General features: G+C 39.6%; 1 protein-coding gene across 3 annotated transcripts; it reads right to left on the reverse strand.

Annotated features, from left to right (window-relative positions):
* Positions 1–1,418: 1,418 nt before the first annotated feature.
* C4BPB (complement component 4 binding protein beta) lies at positions 1,419–18,078 on the reverse strand. 3 transcript variants are annotated; one of them, XM_040262923.1, is made up of 6 exons: positions 16,909–18,078; positions 16,263–16,459; positions 12,041–12,217; positions 3,909–4,002; positions 2,608–2,731; positions 1,419–1,629 (listed from the first exon to the last, which is right to left on the reverse strand). In XM_040262923.1, exons 2-6 carry the CDS (start codon positions 16,387–16,389, stop codon positions 1,486–1,488), a joined length of 666 nt encoding a protein of 221 aa, XP_040118857.1. In that variant the 5' UTR covers positions 16,390–16,459; positions 16,909–18,078; the 3' UTR covers positions 1,419–1,485. The 3 variants fall into 3 exon arrangements, with proteins under 3 accessions (XP_040118857.1, XP_040118856.1, XP_040118858.1); XM_040262922.1 differs by lacking the exon at positions 16,909–18,078 and having other exon boundaries at positions 16,263–16,547; XM_040262924.1 differs by lacking the exons at positions 16,263–16,459; positions 16,909–18,078 and adding an exon at positions 15,779–16,232.
* Between the last annotated feature and the right edge of the window lie 4,230 nt (positions 18,079–22,308).

Raw genomic sequence — 22,308 nt, forward strand, 5'->3', positions numbered from 1 at the left:
GGTGGGCTGCCGTCTATGGGGTTGCACAGGGTCAGACATGACTGAAGCGACTTAGCAGCAGCAGCAGTAGCAGCAGGCAATAATATAATGAACAACTTTAAATTTAAAATCATTTTTGTCAAGTTAAATTAATCCTAGGAATGGATTTACTTGGTTAAAAAGCTTATGACTTTCATTTGCAACAATGTGGATGGACCTATAGGATATTATGCTTTAGTGAAATAAGAAAGACAAATGTTCTATGTCATCAATTGTATACGGAATCTAAAAACTGAAGTAAATGAATGAATACAATAAAGCAGAAATAAATTCAGTTATAGAGAACAAACTAGTGGTTACCAGCTCTCTTCTGTATTTTGTTTGTATCCTACCCAGAGTTCCTACATGTTTCTTACAGAGATCAGAGTGAGAGATGGAAAAAGTTGGTCATATCAGATAATATAAAATCTTGGCAAGAAAACCTTAGGATTTCTATTTCTTCCACCCTCTGAAAAAAGAATAACATATTCATACATGTTGCAGCATCTCAAATTGACCATACATATCTAAGTTTCATCCAAAAGGCAGTAAGCAATGTTACAGCAGAAGATTTGGATGCCTTGTTTTATAAACAGGATGTTGGCGAGACTCAGGCGAGAGTTTGGGTTCTAATTCTACTTTTGTTTCGATAAGATACAACTGTGCTGACCTATTTTCCTAAAATAAGACATTAACTTTTGCCTCATAAGTTTTGGTTAATTTAAGCTTAATTTTTGCCTTATCATTTGCATTTCATATTGGAAAATGAGGTGGGAATTCCCTAGCAGTCCAGCAGTTAGTACTCCACACTTTCATTGCAGAGGGCCAGGGTTCAACCCTTATTCAAGGAACTAAGATCCCACAAGCCACACAGTGCAGCCAAAAAAATAAATACTGTATACCTTAGCTGTGATCTAAGTTTCCCATCCTCTTTTAGAAAGAAAATTAAACACTTCCCTCTTCACTGAAGTGAAAGTGTCACTCAGTTGTGTCCAACTCTGCAATCCCAAGGACTGTACCCTGCCAGGCTCCTCTGCCCATGGGATTCTCTGTCCATGGAATTCTCCAGGCAAGAATACTGGAGTGGGTAGACATTTCCTTCTCCAAGGGATCTTTCTGACCCAGGGCTTGCACCCAGGTCTCCTGTATTGTAGGCAGATTCTTTACCAAATAAGCCACCAGGGAAGCCTTGTGGCTTCACATCCCATTAATACATTGCTAATTCTGGTCTTAAACAATCACCACACTTGGTCATTCTACTTTCAACACTCACACAAACACATACACACACACTCACACACACACATACACACACACTCACACACACAATGTATTATACAACTGCAGCTGGTTACTACGAATTTGCATTTCAGTCCAAAAAGAGAAAAATCTGAAGCCAATTTCAGAACCAAGAGAAAATTTTATTCATGGGAGTATTTCTATTACCCAGTCTGCTCAGCTACAATGTCAGGGCAACATCTTTGCCTTCAATTTAGCCTTCTTTCTTTCCAGAGAATACTTTACTTTCTCCATTGTTAAGTCACTTTTCTTTAATCTTTGTGTAAATTTCTTTATGGCTTTGCAAAGTTCCTTACTCTCCTGAAAGGCAAGCTGAAGAAAAATACCTTTTTAAATTATAGTTTAAGAACTGAGACCCAGTGCTACCCCTCAGAAGCTAATGAGTGGTGTTTAGGTCCCCAAATGAAGGCTTCAGTGGGAATCTGGGTCTTCAATATGATGAATCATCTAAATTTGCAAGATGGCTGTGGACTGCCCAGCCCCTTCCAGGATGCTGCCAAGTGTCACTCTCCTCCCACAGAGGCACAGAGATATATATAAAACCTTGCAATTAGGTGTGTCTTGGGAGAAGGCACCACTGTCTGCCGTTAGGGTCATTTTTTATTTTCAAAAAATAAAATTTAGAGATTTAAGTTTACTCATCATCCTAGTAATAAATATAGACTAAGAGAGGAGACAGGTTTCCCTGGTGGCTCAGTAGTAAAGAATCCATCTGTCCATAGGAAATGCAGGTGGATCTGGGATGCAGGATGTGAGTTTGATCCCTGGATTGAGAAGATCCCTTGGAGAAGGAAATGGCAACCAACTCCAGTATTATTTTCTGGGAAATCTCATGGACAGAGGACCTTAGTGGGCTACATAGTTTGTGGGGTCTCAAAGAGTTGGATATGACTTGGCAACTAAACAACAACAACAAAAAGAGAGGCGTCTCAATGAAAACAGATCTTTCAGTGTTTTTGTAATTATTTTTAAAGTCTGGAAAAATTTTAGAGACTTCATAGCAATACTTCCAAGTCTAAGACATGAAATTATGTATCTTGCTCTTTAAAGCACATGAGACAACAGTTCTTACCAACAGAGCTTCATGAGACATTAATGGTGATTGGAGAATGGGAACTCATATACAAAAACATGAGTTAGTAGTTTATGAGTCCCACTTTACAAAGAGGCCAAGATGAGCCCATTCAAAGGCATTGCAAATGAACAGCTGTTTCCTGAGCATGTGCCAGGATCGAAATCAGGCCCTGGGATCACCACTGGGAATAGGACAGAAAAGAGCCCACTACTTACAAGTGCCTTCTCCAACTCTAGCTCAGCTGGTTTGGGAGCTTCTTGGATCAACTCACAGATGGGAGGGGCACTGGTCCACTCCCCATCAATGCACTGTTGGTGCTGTGTGCCCACCAGGCGGTACCTGGACACAAGGTAAAATGGAAATAACTTTTATCCTTCCATTTCTTGAACTGGGCAACTAAAGTTGATTTTATGTAATAGTATTTCACACTGTGATATAGAAATACTAAAATCTACTTTCCTGCCCCAGAGCTCTAATGCATTCTTAAGTTATCTCAGTATTACACAGCAGTCATAAAGTAAAACCACTCTCCTGGGGATGGAGAGGACCCAAAAGATATATCAGCATGTAAGATATGGAGGAATGAAAAATTCTAAATATGTGTTTTTAAGCACACAGTTTGGGGTGGGAGGGTAAGGGAGGAAACTCTTCATCATTCAGTAGTTTTTAAAATCAACTGTCATCTGTGCTCCAAAAAGCAGTAGAAAGCTAGAGACAGCTTTCAAATAAATCTTGGTGAACTGGCTTTAAAGGAAACTCAGCTTTCAACTAGAAAAACAGGAGAGTTGATGGCAAAATCCACTGGAGATAGAAATGCCTGTGAGGCCTCATGACTATGGGTTAATAAGATTGAGGCCAGAAAAAGAAAAGGCTAGGAGATCATTAAAGGGGTGACCAGGCAGTCTAAGTTAAGGTTAGACTTTAATTATGATGTCCTAAAGATCTATGGGCTTCCCTGGTGGCTCAGCGGTAAAGAATCTGCCTGCCAATGCAGGAGACACGAGTTCAATCCTTGGTCCAGGAAGATCCCCTGGAGAAGGAAATGGCAACCCACTCCAATATTCCTGCCTGGGAAGTCCCAAGGAGAAAAGAGCCTGGCGGTCTACAGACCATGGGGTCATGAAGTGGTGGACATGACTTAGAGACTAAACACTAACAGCAAGGATCTAAATAATTCTATTTCTATACTTTCATACATTCTGTGGGAGGTTTGTGTTGTTGTGTTTTTTTTTTTTTTTTTGGTTTAGTGTTTTGTTCTGCCATTCTTTAGAAAAACTTCAAACATTTCATTTTGTCTTAGCTAAGAGAAAAGAAAGTGATACATAAATTAGGATAAATAGGAGCATTAGAGTGTCTTCTAGAACTTGAGGAGACCTGGCAGTGGATAAAGCAGCTTTCAAAATCAGAATGTGCCTGGTAATCAGCGGACAAGGTTGAGACAGACTAGGGCATTTCTAAAACAAGGCTACCAGTCAATGGGCAAAGTCTTATGTTCAAAAGTCTGCAGTACACTTACCTTGCTTCACAGTAATAAGTGATGGTAGATCCTGACTTAAAATCTCTTCCTTCAAAATAGCCATGAGTTGGAGTCTCAGGAGGACCACAGTCTCCTGGTAGACAGGATTATAAGGGTGACTGTTGTGAAGCATTCCTGGAATAATGCTCAGAGCACAATACCAGCCACCACAGTGCAACGATCTAGGCCAGCACCCACCATCTTCAGAGCAGCCCACGTGGGATCTCGGACATGATCTCCATTTATTTCTTTCTGGTCAAAATCATATTTGCCCATGGGAAAGACTCCCCACCCTGGCTCATTCTCTGGGTCATTAGCGATCTGAAAGTACTTTCTGATTGGCAGGAGTGTGAGGAAAGGAAGGTTAAGTTGTAGAGATGCTAACTGTCAGTGTAAGAAGAGAAAAATTAGACTTTAGGTAGAGATAGAAGAACTCTTGAAACAGTAGATAAATAGAGTGAGCTCAGATGGAGATTGACTGCCCTGTGAGACAGTTGTACTATATGAAAGCTTCAGAAAAAAAGAGAACAGAACTGGGAGGAAAGAGGGTGAGTCTGTAAAATTGTGGAGAGAGAGTCGGGCAAGGTACTAGATGTCATGAGTTTTGTTTTTGGCCGTTCCACTAACCATATGGCATGAAACAAGCCTTTGCACATTTCTCGACTTCCTCCTTAATCTATAAGATGAGCAGGATAAATAATATTATCCCTAAGGTCACTTTCAGCTCTGCAGTTACATGAATCTAAACATGTTGATCAAGATTAATGGCTAAATTAATAGTAATTGTGTAGGTATGTTTATTGAAAAATAAAGGTCTTCAAAACATAAAGATAACTAAAACACCAAAGCATAAAAGAGCACGTGTAATATAATACTATTTTTGTAAAACAGTCACATACCAACGTATATGAATATAAAAAAAAGTCTGAAAACTATATACCAAAGTACTCTGTTATTCTAGAGTGATAGGTCTGTAGGTAATTAAGTATTTTATTCTTTTATCTTCTATATTTTTCTACAACAGAGGTGTATTCCTTGAGCAATTAGCAAATACTTTTCAAAAGATCAAAACCTGAGTTCAAAGTTATGTGGAAGAAAGGAAGAAGAATTGCAATGAGCTGACTGAGGAACTATAGTGTTCTGAATGGACACCTCACCAAAGATGTACATATGGCATATGAAAAGATGCTTTACATCATATGTCAGGGAAATATAAATTAAAACAACAAGACACCATTGCACATCTATTAGAATGGTCAGATTCTGGAACACTGACAACACCAAATGCTAGCAAAGATTTGGAACAACATTATCCTTCATACATTGCTGATGGGAATGCAAAATGGTATTTTGTACTTTGGAGTCACTTTGGAAGATATTTTGGTGGTTTCTCAAAAAACTAAATATATGCTAATGATAAAATCCAACTCTCAAAGGAGGTGAAAACTTATATCCATACAAAAACCTTCTCATGGATATTGTTAGCAGCTTTATTCCTAATTGCCCAAACTTGGAAGAAACCAAGATGTCCTTCAGAAAGTGAATGGACAAGTTAACAGTGGTATATCCAGAAATATTATTCAGCACTAAAAAGAAATGAGCTATCAGCCATGGCAAGACATGGAGGAAACTTATGTGGATGTTACTAAGTGAAAGAAGCCTATCTGAAAAGGCTACAAATGTATGATACTAACTATATGATTCTGAAAAAGGCAAAAATAGAGAAACAACAGAAAGATCAGTGGCTGAGAAGGGTGGGGGAAGTAAAGTGATAAAGAGCAGAGCACAGAGGATTTTTAGGGTGGTGAAACTACTCCACATGAGGTTATAACGATGTACATATATCATTAAACATTGGTCCAAATCAATAGAATGTACACCAACAGTGAACTCTTGGGTAAACTATGGACTTTGAGTGATAACCCAGTTGTGGATGTGACTGGTGATAGAAGCAAGATCCGATGCTGTAAAGAGAAATATTGCATAGGAACCTGGAATGTCAGGTCCATGAATCAAGGCAAATTGGAAGTGGTCAAACAAGAGATGGCAAGGGTGAACGTCAACATTCTAGGAATCAGCGAACTAAAATAGACTGGAATGGGTGAATTTAACTCAGATGACCATTATATCTACTTCTGGGGGCAGGAATCCCTCAGAAGAAATGGAGTAGCGATCATGGTCAACGAAAGAGTCCGAAATGCAGTACTTGGATGCAATCTCAAAAACGACAGAATGATCTCTGTTCGTCTCCAAGGCAAACCATTCAATATCACAGTTATCCAAGTCTATGCCCCAACCAGTAACGCTGAAGAAGCTGAAGTTGAACGGTTTTATGAAGACCTACAAGACCTTGTAGGACTAACACCCCAAAAAGATGTCCTTTTCATTATAGGGGACTGGAATGTAAAAGTAGGAAGTCAAGAAACACCTGGAGTAACAGGCAAATTTGGCCTTGGAATGCGGAATGAAGCAGGGCAAAGACTAATAGAGTTTTGCCAAGAAAATGCACTGGTCATAGCAAACACCCTCTTCCAATAACACAAGAGAGGACTCTACACATGGACATCACCAGATGGTCAACACCGAAATCAGATTGATTATATTCGCTGCAGCAAAAGATGGACAAGCTCTATACAGTTAACAAAAACAAGACTGGGAGCTGACTATGGCTCAGATCATGAACTCCTTATTGCCAAATTCAGACTCAAATTGAAGAAAGTAGGGAAAACCACTAGACCATTCAGGTATGACTTAAGTCAAATCCCTTATGATTATACAGTGGAAGTGAGAAATAGATTTAAGGGCCTAGATCTGATAGATAGAGTGCCTGATGAACTATGGGATGAGGTTCGTGACACTGTACAGGAGACAGGGATCAAGACCATCCCCATGGAAAAGAAATGTAAAAAAGCAAAATGGTTGTCTGGGGAGGCCTTACAAATAGCTGTGAAAAGAAGAGAGGTGAAAAGCAAAGGAGAAAAGGAAAGATATAAGCATCTGAATGCAGAGTTCCAAAGAATAGCAAGAAGAGATAAGAAAGCCTTCTTCAGCAATCAATGCAAAGAAATAGAGGAAAACAACAGAATGGGAAAGACTAGAGATCTCTTCAAGAAAATTAGAGACACCAAGGGAACATTTCATGCATAGATGGGCTTGATAAAGGACAGAAATGGTATGGACCTAACAGAAGCAGAAGATATTAAGAGGTGGCAAGAATACATGGAAGAACTGTACAAAAAAGATCTTCATGACCCAGATAATCATGATGATGTGATCACTAATCTAGAGCCAGACATCTTGGAAGGTGAAGTCAAGTGGGCCTTAGAAAGAATCACTACAAACAAAGCTAGTGGAGGTGATGGAATTCCACTTGAGCTGTTTCAAATCCTGAAAGATGATGCTATGAAAGTGCTGCATTCAATATGCCAGCAAATTTGGAAAACTCAGCAGTGGCCACAGGACTGGAAAAGGTCCGTTTTCATTCCAATTCCAAAGAAAGGCAATGCAAAAGAATGCTCAAACTACCGCACAATTGCACTCATCTCACATGCTAGTAAAGTAATGCTCAAAATTCTCCAAGCCAAGCTTCAGCAATATGTGAACCGTGAACTCCCTGATGTTCAAGCTGGTTTTAGAAAAGGCAGAGGAACCAGAGATCAAATTGCCAACATCTGCTGGATCATGGAAAAAGCAAGAGAGTTCCAGAAAAACATCTATTTCTGCTTTATTGACTATGCCAAAGCCTTTGACTGTGTGGATCACAATAAACTGTGGAAAATTCTGGAAGAGATGGGAATACCAGACCACCTAACCTGCCTCTTGAGAAATCTGTATGCAGGTCAGGAAGCAGCAGTTAGAACTGGACATGGAAAAACAGACTGGTTCCAAATAGGAAAAGGAGTACATCAAGGCTGTATACTGTCACCCTGCTTATTTAACTTCTATGCAGAGTACCTCATGAGAAATGCTGGACTGGAAGAAGCATAAGCTGGAATCAAGCTTGCCGGGAGAAAGATCAATCACCTCAGATATGCAGATGACATCACCCTTATGGCAGAAAGTGAAGAGGAACTGAAAAGCCTCTTGATGAAAGTGAAAGAGGAGAGTGAAAAAGTTGGCCTAAAGCTCAACATTCAGAAAACGAAGATCATGGCATCCTGTCCCATCACTTCACAGGAAACAGATGGGGAAACAGTGGAAACAGTGTCAGACTTTATCATTGGGGGGCTCCAAAATCACTGCAGATGGTGACTGCAGCCATGAAATTAAAAGACGCTTACTCCTTGGAAGAAAAGTTATGACCAACCTAGAGAGCATATTCAAAAGCAGAGACATTACTTTGCCGACTAAGGTCCATCTAGTCAAGGCTATGGTCTCTCCAGTAGTCATGTATGGATGTGAGAGTTGGACTGTGAAGAAGGCTGAGCGCCGAAGAATGGATGCTTTTGAACTGTGGTGTTGGAGAAGACTCTTGAGAGTCCCTTGGACTGCCAGGAGATCCAACCAGTCTATTCTGAAGGAGATCAACCCTGGGATTTCTTTGGAAGGAATGATGCTAAAGCTGAAACTCCAGTACTTTGGCCACCTCATGCAAAGAGTTGACTCATTGGAAAAGACTTTGATGCTGGGAGGGATTTGGGGCAGGAGGAGAAGGGGACGACCGAGGATAAGATGGCTGGATGGCATCACGGACTCGATGGACATGAGTCTGGGTGAACTCCAGGAGATGGTGATGGACAAGGAGGCCTGGCGTGCTGCGATTCATGGGGTCGCAAAGAGTCGGACACGACTGAGCGACTGAACTGAACTGAACTGAACTGATGTGTCAGTTATAACAAATGTACCACTCTGTGAGTGATGTTGATAATGGGTGGGAGGCTGTGCATGTGTGGGTGTGGGGGCAGCAGGGGGAATCTCTGTATCTTCCTCTCAATTTTATTAGAAACCTAAAACTGCTCTAAAACATGAAATGCTGAAATAAAGAATTAAATTTTGCAGTGTCAGATATGTGCCATTTCAAATGAGATTTTTTAATTAATTTTTTGTTTCTTATTTTTAAATGCAAAACTCTGGTTAGGATTGCATTGTAATACTGAGTCTATGTGTCTGGGATCTTTTCTTTCATTCATACCTTCTTTTCTACTCTTTGATGGATTTTGATATAGGTCTCATGAATGGAATTATTTTTACATTTCAATATTCATCTAATAACTATTACCAGGAAGTGAAACTGTTGATTTTTCAATATTTATTTTGTATCCAAGAATAAAGTTTTTAGTAATTAATAGAATTACTTGGATTTTTATATATATTTTGCAAATGATTATATCATGTGACTCACCAATCACTCTAGGAATCTATCTTGTAAAAATAATAGCATAAAGTTGTATGTGTATACACATGTATACACACACACACACACACACACACACACACATATATATATATATATATATATATATATATATATATACATTCATTTCATCACTGTAGAGCGAAACTATGGAAATAGGAATAAGATATAGAAATAAATGTTCATCAATATGAGAGATGGCATAGCCACATATAGTTAAAAAGTAGGAGAAAGAGCTTTACATACTGATCTGAAAAAGCTCTCAGATATATTGTTACATGAAAAAATAAAGCTATTTCAAAAATACAGATAGCAAAATCCCATCTTTGTAGGTAAATATGTGGTTCATAACATTGTACAAGAGGCAGTGATTTAAAAAATCCCCAAGAAAAAGAAATCCAAGAAGGCAAAATGGTTGTCTGAGGAGGCCTTACAAACAGCTGAAAAGAAGAGAAGTGAAAAGCAAAGGAAAAAAGGAAAGACACACCCATCTGAATGCAGCGTTCCAAAGAATAGCAAGGAGAGATAAGAAAGCCTTCCTCAGAGATCAATGCAAACAAATAGAGGAAAACAATAGAATGGGAAAGACTAGAGATCTCTTCAAGAAATTTAGAGATACCAAGGGAACACTTCATTCAAAGATGGGCACAATAAAGGACAAAAACGTATGAACCTAACAGACACAAAAGGTATTAAGAAAAGGTGGCAAGAAAACAAAGAACTGTACAAAACAGATCTTCATGACTCAGATAACCATGACGGTGTGTTCACTCACCTAAAGCCAGACATCCTAGAATGTGAAGTCAAGTGGGCCTTAGAAAGCATCATTGCAAACAAAGATAGCAGAGTTGAAGGAATTCCAGTTGAGCTATTTCAAATCCTAAAAGATGATGCTGTGAAAGTGCTGCACTCAATATGCCAGCAAACTTGGAAAACTCAGCAGTGGCCACAGAACAAACAAAGGTCAGTTTTCATTTCAAGCCCAAAGAAAGGCAATGCCAAAGAATGTTCAAACTACCACACAATTGCACTCATTTCAGATGCTAGCAAAGCAATACTCAAAATTAACCAAGCTAGGCTTCAACAATACATGAATAGAGAACTTCCAGATGTTCAAGCTGGATTTAGAACAGGCAGAGAAACCAGAAATCAAATTGCCAACATCCATGAAATCATAGAAAAAGCAAGAGAGTTCCAGAAAAACATCTACTTCTTCATTGACTATGCTAAAGCCTTTGACTATGTGTATCACAACAAACTGTGGAAAACTCTTAAAGAGACTGGAATACCAAGCCACCTTACCGACCTCCTGAGAAACCCATACAACATAGGTCAAGAAGCAACAGTTAGAATAAGACATGGAAAAACGGACAGGTTCCAAATTGGGATAGGAGTACATCAAGGCTGTATATTGTCACCCTGCTTATTTAACTTATATGCAGAGTACATCATGAAAAATGCCAAGCTGGATGAAGCATAAGCTGGAAAAAAGATTGCCATGAGAAATATCAGTTAACCTCAGATATGCAGATGACACTACCCTTATGGCAGAAAGTGAAGAGGAACTGAAGAGCCTCTTGATGAAAGTGAAATAGGAGAGTGAAAAAGCTGGCTTAAAACTCAACATTCAAGAAACAAAGATCATGGCATCCAGTCCCATCACTTCATGGCAAATAGATGGGGAAACAATGGAAACAGTGACAGACTTTATTTTCTTAGGCTCCAAAATCACTCCAAAATCATTTAATGCAGCCATTAAATTAAAAGACACTTGCTCCTTGGAAGAAAACCTAGACAGCATATTAAAAAGCAGAGACATTACTTGCCCACAAGGTCCATCTAGTCTAAGCTATGGTTTTTCCAGTCATCGTGGACTGGTTGTGAGAGGTGGACCACAAAGAAGGCTGACCACCAAAGAACTGATGCTTTTGAACTTTGATGTTGGAGAAGAATCTTGAGAGTCCCTTGGACTGCAAGGAGATCAAACCAGTCAATCCTAAAGGAAATTGGTCCTGAATATTCATTAGAAGGACTGATGCTGAAGTTGAAACTCCAATACTTTGGCCGTCTGATGCAAAGAACTGACCCATTGGAAAAGACCCTGATGCTGGGAAAGATTGAAGGTGGGAGGAGAAAAGAATGACAGAGGACAAGATGGTTGGATGGAATCACTGACTCAATGGACGTGAGTTTGAGCAAGGTTCGGGAGATGGTGAAGGACAGGGAAGGCAGGTGTGCTGTAGTCCATGATATCGCAAAGAGTAGGACACAACTGAGCGACTGAACAGCAACAAATGTCTGCTCATGTGTATGTGCATTTATTTAAATATCTGTATAAACAGAAGAAAAAAGTCATTAAACACATCCAATCAATTACCTCTAAGAGCTATGACTTGTACTGACAAAGAAAATATGCTCAATTTTTATTTTATGTAATTTTGCAATGAATTATGGGTTTTTTTCCCTGTTTTGTGTATCTTTCAAGAAAAGTTATTGCTTAATCTTGAAATTTTACAAAAACATAGTCAGATATCCCAAACTACCCTGTTTTAGACCTACTAGAAATCCTACTTCAGGGGGATTATTGTTAGGTGCTAATCATTTCATTAGAATCCGTTGCTTGAGTTGAGGCTTGGCTCTTTCTTGACTGCCTGCTAGATCCTAAAACTCTCCCCCCAGATACAAGAAAGAGGACAGTGTTGTGGATTTGTGGCAAATGTCTAGATTTTCACTGCTGATCAGTGTCTTTGGGATTTTCACTCTTTTCTCTTATACTTACTGCTTTTGCAGACAGGAGAGTGAGTCACCCAGATGTGGTTTTCTTGGCACTGGCTCCAAATGCTGCCCTTGAGGATGCAATGCTTGTTGCATTTAAACATGAAAGTGTCATTCACATTCACAGGCTCCAAGGAACTGAATTCATCAGTTACCAGCAAGGGGTCAGGACAGTGGTCCACTGAACAAGAAAACGGGCAGAGAGCTGAAAGGGTAAAGCTGAAACCCACCACAGCAAAGGGTAGACTTCCTCAGGCTTCATCAAGAAGAGTGAAAACAAGAAGTAAAACTGCATCTTTTGTTTATTTATTTATTTGCTACACCGCACAGCTTGTGGGATCTTAGTTCCCCAGCCAGGGATTGAACCTGGGCCCTCAGAAGTGAGAGTGCAGAGTCCTAACCACTGGACTGCCGGGAGCCAGCGTGAGGAACACCGCCCATGGCAAAGGTCATGAGGAAGGAAGCCTGACAAAACGCAAGGGCGTAATCAGGTTTCAGGGGGAATCCCTGAAATTTCCTGAGCATCCACCCCCAAAACCAGAGTCTGCCTGCCATACTACATTATGCTTTTCATCCACTCTTCTAACATTAACAGGGGGTTATCCCCCCACCACCTTTTTCTGGGAAAGGTTAATTTAGAACTTTTAGATAGTAAGTCTCCTGGACATAATATGAGTGTTTCAATCCAAAAACCCCTCTGATGGCTTTTTAGCCTGCCTGCAGGACTCTTACAGCTGTACAAGTGATTGTTTGCAGCCTCCCGACTGAGAGGCACAGGAAGCTTAAAACATCCTAGGAATGCAGAGGAGTCAAGATCATTAGAATAAAACTGATTAAGTGTTTCATTGTTGAGCCAATACTTGCTGCCAAATTTTCATATCTTTTATTTGTTGATATAGTTGGTATATAGAAAAAACAAGTAGCAACAGAGATCTTTGAGTTAAGTACCATCTTTGTTATAACCCACTGCGCCTTTGTTCTATAGGGATGTAACTTTAGTGCTTTAAGGAGATGCAGATTAAAGAAAAACACTTCAGGGGAAATGAGATGAACATTCATTAAGGAAGAGAGCCAAAATGTGTTAACAAGCCTCTTGGCCAGAAGATAATGTAAATCACCTGAGACCTTTTGTATACAAAAAGATATACAGAAAGGGTCAGGACTGCTGCCCCTGCATGACTCTGTATCTTCCATTATGTAAAATTTAGGGTATATAAACACCTTTTAAAAATAAAGTTGGAAAGGGGTTTTTGCACAAGCCTGGCCTCCCCCCTGTTGATTCTTTCTCTTGCTCCCTCTCCCTCCCTCTCCTTTTCAGGCTGATCCCTTGGAAAGTGGAGGCTCACCGAGTCTACTTACTTTCCTGGGCTTCTGAGACCCACGCGAGAGGGAGCCCAAGGTGGGGCAGCCTCTGCTATTCAAGCAGGCACCTGTGGCCCAACGTAGACGGTGCAAGTTCCTTGTCTGGAATTTTATTGGTTTTCCACGTAAACTAAGTTAATTAGCCTCTTTTCTCCACTAATTTTCCTACGACATTATTTTTTCCTAATCTAATCTTATATTTCTAATTAAATAAATCTCTCCTCACCGACTCCATCCACCCTTCGAATTACCCTGGATCCACTGGGCTGGACCCCAGCACTGGACCACCAGGGAATTCTCAAAACTGCACCTTTTATTATGGACTGATTGCTGCTACTGCTGCTGCTAAATCGCTTCAGTCATATCTGACTCTTTGCAACCCCATGGACTGTAGCCCACCAGGCTCCTCTGTCCATGGGATTCTCCAGGCAAGAATACTGGAATGTGTTGCCATTTCCTTCTCCAGGGGATCTTCCCTGCCCAAATATCAAACCCACGTCTCTTACTTCTCCTGCATTGGCAGGCACCTCCTTTATCACTAGTGCCACCAGGGAAGCCCGTTATGGACTGGTACCAGGAACCAAACCATATCAGTGCAGGATGAGAAAAGATTGGGTTGCCCTAAGTGAGGAAACATCTTGATCATGCACAAGAGTGACAACTGACATTAGAACTTACTGAAATTAAACATGTAATGGAATTATCAATAACACGTTCATCATTCTCTTGTGTTAAGCATTGCTCAAAATTCTTGAGCCCACATTTAAGGCAAGTATTTCCTTCCTTTTCATCCTGTCAGATACACACATTAGTCATCATTGTTTTTACTTTTTTGTTGTTGTTGTTGTTCTCCTCAAGTGGAAAAACAGAAGAATACAGAGGGATGTGAATTTGGTAATATGAATAAAGGATAAATATAAAGGAGAAATTTTCACTCTAGGTATATAGCAAAACTAATCTAGCCATTCCTAAAAACAGTATTAATAAAGAGCATGTGGACTAGTTATTCTCCATCTTTATAGACATCACAAATGAGTTTTATGAACCTAAGCAAATCACTTAGATTTCAGGTATCATATTTGTAAATTGAGAACATGACTTTTTCCAATTCAAAAATTAAATGATGGATAAAATGGTATGATATATTTACTACAAAATAATAATGCAAAGCAGAATTGTAGATGAAAACAGTCATGTGCTGATAATACATATGAGTTCACTTTTCTAATATTTAATTAATTTATTTATTTGGCTGCACTGGGTCTTAGTTGGAGCCTGGGGGATCTAGCAACCTCACCAGCGATTGAACCCAGGCCCCTTGCATTGGCAGCATGGAGCCTAGGCACTGGATGACCTCAAAAGTCCCACAAGTGAGTTCATTTTATACTTCTGTCTTTTGTATATGTTTAAATTTTTTCATAACATAAAAGCTTTAAAGCAGTGTGATATTAAATAAATTAAAGTTCCCCACAAAAAGTAGTTTTAATACATAGAAATCCTTTCCATCTTGTAGGGGTGACTGGGTCTACTAATTCAGCTAAGTTAATTCTGACTACAAGCTGATGGTTCATACAGTAAAGAATCTGCCTGCAATGCGGGAGACCCAGGTTTGATCCCTGGGTCAAGAAGATCCTCTGGAGAAGGGAATGGCAACCCACTCCAGTATTCTTGCCTGGGGAATTCCATGGACAAAGGAATCTGGCAGGCTACAGTCCATGAGATCACAAAGAGTAGGGTAAGACTGAGCGACTAACGCTTTTACTTCACTTTCAAGAGCTGAATGGGCTTCTTAGGTGTCACAGTATTAACGAATCCACCTGCCAATGAGGGAAACTCGGGTTCGATCCCTGGTTCTGGAAGGTCTCCTGTAGAAGAAAATGGCAACTCACTCCAGTATTCTTGCCTGGGAAATCCCATGGACAGAGGAGTCTGGCAGGGTACAGTCCACGGGGTTACAAAGAGTTGGACATGACTGAGCGCACACACACACACACACACACAAGAGCTGACTACATACCTTCAAAGGAAAGACTGCCACTAGAGTACTTTAAAAATGGATTCCTAAAAGCTGAGAATTTTTTTCTTATAAAGTCTTACCATGGCCTACTGGAGGTATGATGTGAAAGAATACAGTGGGATGACAAGATGAATAAAGAAGCAGAAAGATCAAACTTACAGCAGCACTCAGGGGTGAGGGCATTCCATCCCTTAGAGGCATCAAAAAATTGTTACATAAGTTAAGTCCCCAGAATTTGTCCTTTTCCCTCGTTTGCAATGAATATGCTATTGTTCACTGGGGGAAGTTTTGGATAGCTCTTTGTTGGAAGGAGAAAAAAAAACTATTCTTTTGACATGTCACGTGACTTGAGGAAGCAATTACTGGAGTCCCCATCATAATGTCTTTTTGCTTGACTCCTTATATTCAGACTCCTTGTATTCTCCCATGTCCATGAACATCCACATCCTTTCCTCCCCAAGGATTCCAAAAGTTTTGTTTTCAAAAGAAAAACAAGAGTTTGACTCAAATTCAGCCATTAGTTATCCACTCCTAAAATTACAATCCCCTTTCCAAATAGTGGTACCACAGTTTATCATAAATAAGACCTCTCAAGATTTGAAATTGGTACATTTTTCATTTCTAGAACAAAAAGGGAAAGTAGCAAAAAATGACTCACTTCTTAGAGCCAGCTCATTAAATATTTACTGTTGAGTACAGAGCATAACACCAAGTAACTTGAAATTATTCAATAAAGGAAATATGTTTTATAAATTTCAATTTCATTAAAATCTTAGACAGAATGCCTCATAATTCACATGCTGATATAAAAGGCCTTACAGCCTGAACTTAAGAAAAGCATACATACCATCTGAGGCAGAAATCAGCCACACATCCACAAGATAGCACATAAGCCAAAAAAACATCTTACGATCAACTGCTGACCCGGGTTGGAAATAACCCAGCCTAAGACCCTGGTTTGGATCAAAATACATCTTCTCACACCACTTAAGATCAGACCAATCACTCCTTCCTAGAGATGGGGTTGTACTGATTTTTTCTTCCCTGGGGGGGAAAAAAAAATCTATGATAGGAAATAAGAATAGCTGTAAGGAAGTTGGTACAAGGAGAGATTTTGCAAAGACACAAGGGGGTGATAAGAAGAATTGCTAGTTTTAAAACTCAGTTTCAGAAATGGCCTGTGCTGTTTATGCAAATCCAGTTGACCAGTCCCTTTGAACTGCAAGCCAATCATTCCTCAACAGATTCAGGCGAAACGGTCTTACTGTGACCTTCGCTTCTGTCAATATTTGCCAGTGTTTGCAATGCACCTTGTGCAGCTCTCTCCAGCATAGTGGGTGGAGGTGGGAAAGTGAGGGGAGAAGTGCATTCCTGGTGATTTCCCAAGTACAACTTAACTCTAGTTGCTACTGCCCACCTTCCCTCTTCAAATACCAGGTATCCTAAGGCTGCAAGCAACACTGAAGCCCAAAAGCTCAAGGAAGTCAACTAACCTTGCCTGTCTCTGACAGCCTCCAGACCGTGTTGCTTCCCAGAAAGGAGCGGGTCCTGGTGGATTCCAAACTTGAGGAGGACTCCAGAGTCCTGCAGTGACAACATAGTCCTCGTTGGCCAGCTCCACACCAGATTTCCCATTCCATGCTCTTCAGAGCAGGATTTGACCCGAGTCCAGGGTCAACCAAATGAACTGAGAGATGAGGGGAACGCTTTGGTCTTAGGAATGAAAGCATGTAAATTTGCTTTTGGTTTCCCATAGTTTCTTGTTCATGATGATTACAGCCATTAACTGGTCGTCTGTGCACCAATTACAAAACTGGGATAAAAGTACTCAAAATTTTAGGTTTAAATAAAATAATATAAAACATCATAATAAATATAAACCATAAAGATACAGTAAAGTCTCAAATGTGATTCTCATCCCCACCCTTTATCATACTTTGTTAATCATTTATTAATGTTTTTCTCCCACACTGGACTGTTAAAAAACAAAATTCACCTGAGTAAATTTCAAAACCTAGTTGTTTTATCCAGCAATTCATGAATCACTCCATCTAGTAAACAGAAGAGCCCTCTGAGGAGTTGTACAAGATGCAGGGTTTTATTAAAGAAGAGTGGGGCAAGGAAGTTATTAACAAAAGAAAAGGAATAATTGTTTCAGGGTTGGTCACCTTCTTTTGGGGAAATGATGAGAATCTAATCATGCAGTTTATCTCAGTTGGGGTGACCAGAAAATTCCAAAGTGGTCCGATTACGATTATATTCCTGGGAAAGGTACAAATTGCAATTAGGTCAAGTATTAAATCTAGGTTTGGCATCAGGACATTAGCAGAGATGACGCCATTTGGGACCTGTGTTTCTCTTTAACAACTGTCAACAACTCATGAACAGGAGTGTGGCCTCATCTGTGTTTGCAATCCCTTCCTCTGCATTGCTTAATGCAAAGTAGAATCAGCTGCTAAATGAAGTAAAAGCAACGCAGGGTAAATAAAAAGAGCAGTCACCCAGAAACTCTACCACAGCTCCTCGAATCCATACTGATAGCTTATCATTGATTATATACTGTTTTTATGGTGTTTCCATGTCTTTGGTCAACTAATATGTGAGATCTTATAGTGCAAGCATCTTTTAAAGTATAATTTTTGAAAAATACATTTCATTCATGTAATTATAAAAATGAACATGTGTCAAAAATTTTACTTGATTCATTATTTAATGAGGGCATTATTAAGATACTACAACTAATTTAAAGAATTTGAGGAACAGAGATATGAAATATATAGTCAGTCAGTCAAAGGCATTCTAAAATGACTTTTCTACTAGAGGCAAAACTGGTTAATATGCTGAGCAACAACTTATAATATTTGAAATCAGCTTTTCTAACTGATGGAAATTAGCTAAATCACTACTGGACAAAATTCATTTGTTTTCTGTGATCAGGAATCACTTGTATAGTTCTCTGAAAGGAATCATTTTCACTCCCATTCATTTTCTACAAATTAACTCTACTCTTATAGAGAGTTGTAAAAAAGCCAAGTCTTAAAAAAAAAAAAAAGACAATCAAAATTACACACACTATGGAATCAATAATTCCTAGAGAGTGTCTGCTACAGAATACTCAGTAAGCCATTAGAAAATGTCTCCATTGATTTCTTTTTCCCTAGTTCCAAGTTTCCAGTAATTTTTTAAGTTAATTTATTTTTTATTGAAGGATAATTGCTTTATACAATTTTGTTGTTTTCTGTCAAGCCTCAACATGAATCAGCCATAGGTACACATACATCTCCTCCCTTTTGAAACTCCCTCCCATCTCCCTCCCTATCCCACCCCTCTAGATTGATTCAGAGCTCCTGTTTGTGTTTCCTGAGCCATACAGCAAATTTCCATTGGCTATCTATTTACATATGGTAATGTAAGTTTCCATGTTACTCTTTCCACAAATCTCACCCTCTCCTCCCCACTCCCCATGTCTATAAGTCTACTTTCTATGTCTGTTTCTCCATTGCTGCCCTGTAAATAAATTCAGTACCATTTTTCTAGATTCCATATATATATGTTAGAATACGGAATTTATCATTCTCTTTCTTACAAACTTCACTCTGTATAATAGGTTCTAGGTTCATCCACCTCATTAGAACTGACTCGTGTGTTTCTTTTTATGGCTGAGTAATATTCTATTGTGTATATGTACTACAACTTCTTTATCCATTCATCTGTCAATTCATCTAGGTTGCTTCCATGTTCTAGCTATTGTAAATAGTGCTGAAATGAACAATGGGATATGTATGTCTCTTTCAATTTTGGTTTCCTCAAGGTATATGCCTAGGAGTAGGATTGCTGGGTCATAAGGCTCAAACTACCGCACAATTGCACTCATCTCACATGCTAGAAAAGTAATGCTCAAAATTCTCCAAGCCAGGCTTCAGCAATATGTGAACCATGAACTTCCTGGTGTTAAAGCTGGCTTTAGAAAAGGCAGAAGAATCAGAGATCAAATTGCCAACATTCGCTGGATCATGGAGAAAGCAAGAGAGTTCCAGAAAAACATCTATTTCTGCTTTATTGACTATGCCAAAGCCTTTGACTGTGTGAATCACAATAAACTGTGGAAAATTCTGAAAGAGATGGGAATACCAGACCACCTAACCTGCCTCTTGAGAAATCTGTATGCAGGTCAGGAAGCAGCAGTTAGAACTGGACATGGAACAACAGACTGGTTCCAAATAGGAAAAGGAGTACGTCAAGGCTGTATGTTGTCACCCTGCTTATTTAACTTCTATGCAGAGTACATCATTAGAAACGCTGGGCTGGAAGAAGCACAAGCTGGAATCAAGATTGCCAGGAGAAATATCAATAACCTCAGATATACAGATGACACCACCCTTATGGCAGAAAGTGAAGAGGAACTGAAATGTCTCTTGATGAAAGTGAAAGAGGAGAGTGAAAAAGTTGGCTTAAAGCTCAACATTCAGAAAACGAAGATCATGGCATCCTGTCCCATCACTTCGTGGGAAATAGATGGGGAAACAATGGAAACAGTGTCAGACTTTATTTTGGGGGGCTCCAAAATCACTGCAGATGGTGATTGCAGCCATGAAATTAAAAGACACTTACTCCTTGGAAGAAAAGTTATGACCAACCTAGATAGTATATTCAAAAGCAGAGACATTACTTTGCCGACTAAGGTCTGACTAGTCAAGGCTATGGTTTTTCCAGTGGTCACGTATGGATGTGAGAGTTGGACTGTGAAGAAGGCTGAGCACTGAAAAATTGATGCTTTTGAACTGTGGTGTTGGAGAAAACTCTTGAGAGTCCCTTGGACTGCCAGGAGATCCAACCAGTCCATTCTAAAGGAGATCAGCCCTGGGATTCTTTGGAAGGAATGATGCTGAAGCTGAAACTCCAGTACTTTGGCCACCTCATGTGAAGAGTTGACTCACTGGAGAAGACTTTGATGCTGGGAGGGATTTGGGGCAGGAGGAGAAGGGGACGACCGAGGATGAGATGGCTGGATGGCATCACGGACTCGATGGACGTGAGTCTGAGTGAACTCCGGGAGTTGGTGATGGACAGGAAGGCCTGGCGTGCTGCGATTCATGGGGTCGCAAAGAGTCGGACACGACTAAGCAACTGAACTGAAGGTGGTTTTATTTCTAGTTTCTTAAGGAATCTCCGTACTATCTTCCATAGTGACTGTATCAATTTACATTCCCACCAACAGTGCAAGAGTGTTCCCTTTTCTCCACACCCTCTCCAGCATTTATGGTTTGTAGACGTTTTGATAATGGCCATTCTCACCTGTGTGAGGTGAGATCTCATTGTAGTTTTGATTTGCATTTCTCTAATAATGAGCAATGTTGAGCATCTTTTCATGTGTTTGTTAGCCATCTGTATGTCTTCTTTGGAGAAATGTCTGTTTAGGTCTTTTTCCCACTTTTTGATTGGGTTGTTTGCTTTTCTGGTATTGAGTTGTATGAGCTGCTTGTATATTTTGGAAATTAATCCTTTGCAGTTGTTTCATTTGCTATATTTTCTCCCATTCTGAGCATTCATAAGCATTTCACCTTGCTTATAGTTTTCTTTGCTGTGCAAAAGCTTTTAAGTTTAATCCGGTCCCACTTGTTTATTTTTGTTTTTATTTCTGTTACTCTAAGAGGTGGGTCATAGAGGATCTTGCTTTATGTCATCCAGCATTCTGCCTATGTTTTCCTCTAAGAATTTTATAGTTTCTGATCTTACATTTAGGTCTTTAATCCATTTTGAGTTTATCTTTGTTTATCGTGTTAGGAAGTCTTCTAATTTCATTCTTTTACATGTAGCTGCCCAGTTTTCCCAGCACCATTTATTGAAGAGGCTGTCTTGGCCCCATTGTATATTCTTTCCTCCTTTGTCAAAAATAAGGTACTCAGAGGTGCATGAGTTTATTTCTGGGCTTTCTGTCTTGTTCCATTGGTCTTTGCTTCTGTTTTTGTGCCAGTACAATACTGTCTTGATGACTGTAGCTTTGTAGTATAACCTGAAGTCAGGAAGCTTGACTTCTTCTTTCTCAAGACCACTTCAGCTATTTGGGGTCTTTTGTGTTTCCATGTGAATTGTGAAATTTTTTGTTCTAGTTCTGTGAAAAATGCCATTGGTAATTTGACAGGGATTACATTGAATCTGTAAATTGCATTTGGTAGTATAGTCATTTTCACCATATTGATTCTTCCTACCCAGGAACATGAAATATCCCTCCATCTGTTTATGTCATATTTGATTTCCTTTAATAGTGTCTTATAATTTTCTGTGTACAGTTCTTTCATCTCCTTAGGTAAGTTTATTCCTATATATTTAATTCTTTTTGTTGCAATGGTGAATGGGATTGATTCCTTAATTGCTTTCTGATTTTTTCATTGTTAGTATATAGAAATGTGACTTCTGTGTATTGACTTTGTATCCTATAACTTTGCTAAATTCACTGATTAGCTCTATTAATTTTCTGATGCTATCTTTAGGGTTTTCTATGTACAGTATCATGTCATCTGTAAACAGTGAGAGCTTCACTTCTTTTTTGATCTGGATTCCTTTTATTTCTTTTTCTTCTCTGATTGCTGCAGATAGGACTTCCGAATTATGTTGAATAATATAATTCAAGGGTGTCGTGAAAGTGGACACCCTTGCCTTGTTTCTAATCTTAGGGGGAATGCTTTCAGTTTTTCACCATTGAGAATAATGTTTGCTGTTCAGCTCAGTTCAGTCGTTCAGTCGTGTCCGACTCTTGCGACCCCATGAATCGCAGCACGCCAGGCCTTCCTGTCCATCACCAACTCCCAGAGTTCACTCAGACTCACGTCCATTGAGTCCGTGATGCCATCCAGCCATCTCATCCTCAGTCGTCCGCTTCTCCTGCCCCCAAT

This window comes from Oryx dammah, unplaced genomic scaffold, assembly GCF_014754425.2.
Source record: "Oryx dammah isolate SB20612 unplaced genomic scaffold, SCBI_Odam_1.1 HiC_scaffold_21, whole genome shotgun sequence".
Classification (NCBI taxonomy): domain Eukaryota; kingdom Metazoa; phylum Chordata; class Mammalia; order Artiodactyla; family Bovidae; genus Oryx; species Oryx dammah.

Bases quoted from the DNA above. Each gene is read 5' to 3' on its own strand.
- C4BPB (XM_040262923.1), bottom strand. From the start codon at position 16,389: ATGTATTTTGATCCAAACCAGGGTCTTAGGCTGGGTTATTTCCAACCC. The intron at 12,218-16,262 runs GTATGTATGCTT...TTTCTTGTTCAG, and splicing joins GCTGATTTCTGCCTCAGATG to TGGACCACTGTCCTGACCCC. The intron at 1,630-2,607 runs GTAAGTAGTGGG...ATTTTTCTTCAG, and splicing joins TAGAGTTGGAGAAGGCACTT to CTTGCCTTTCAGGAGAGTAA.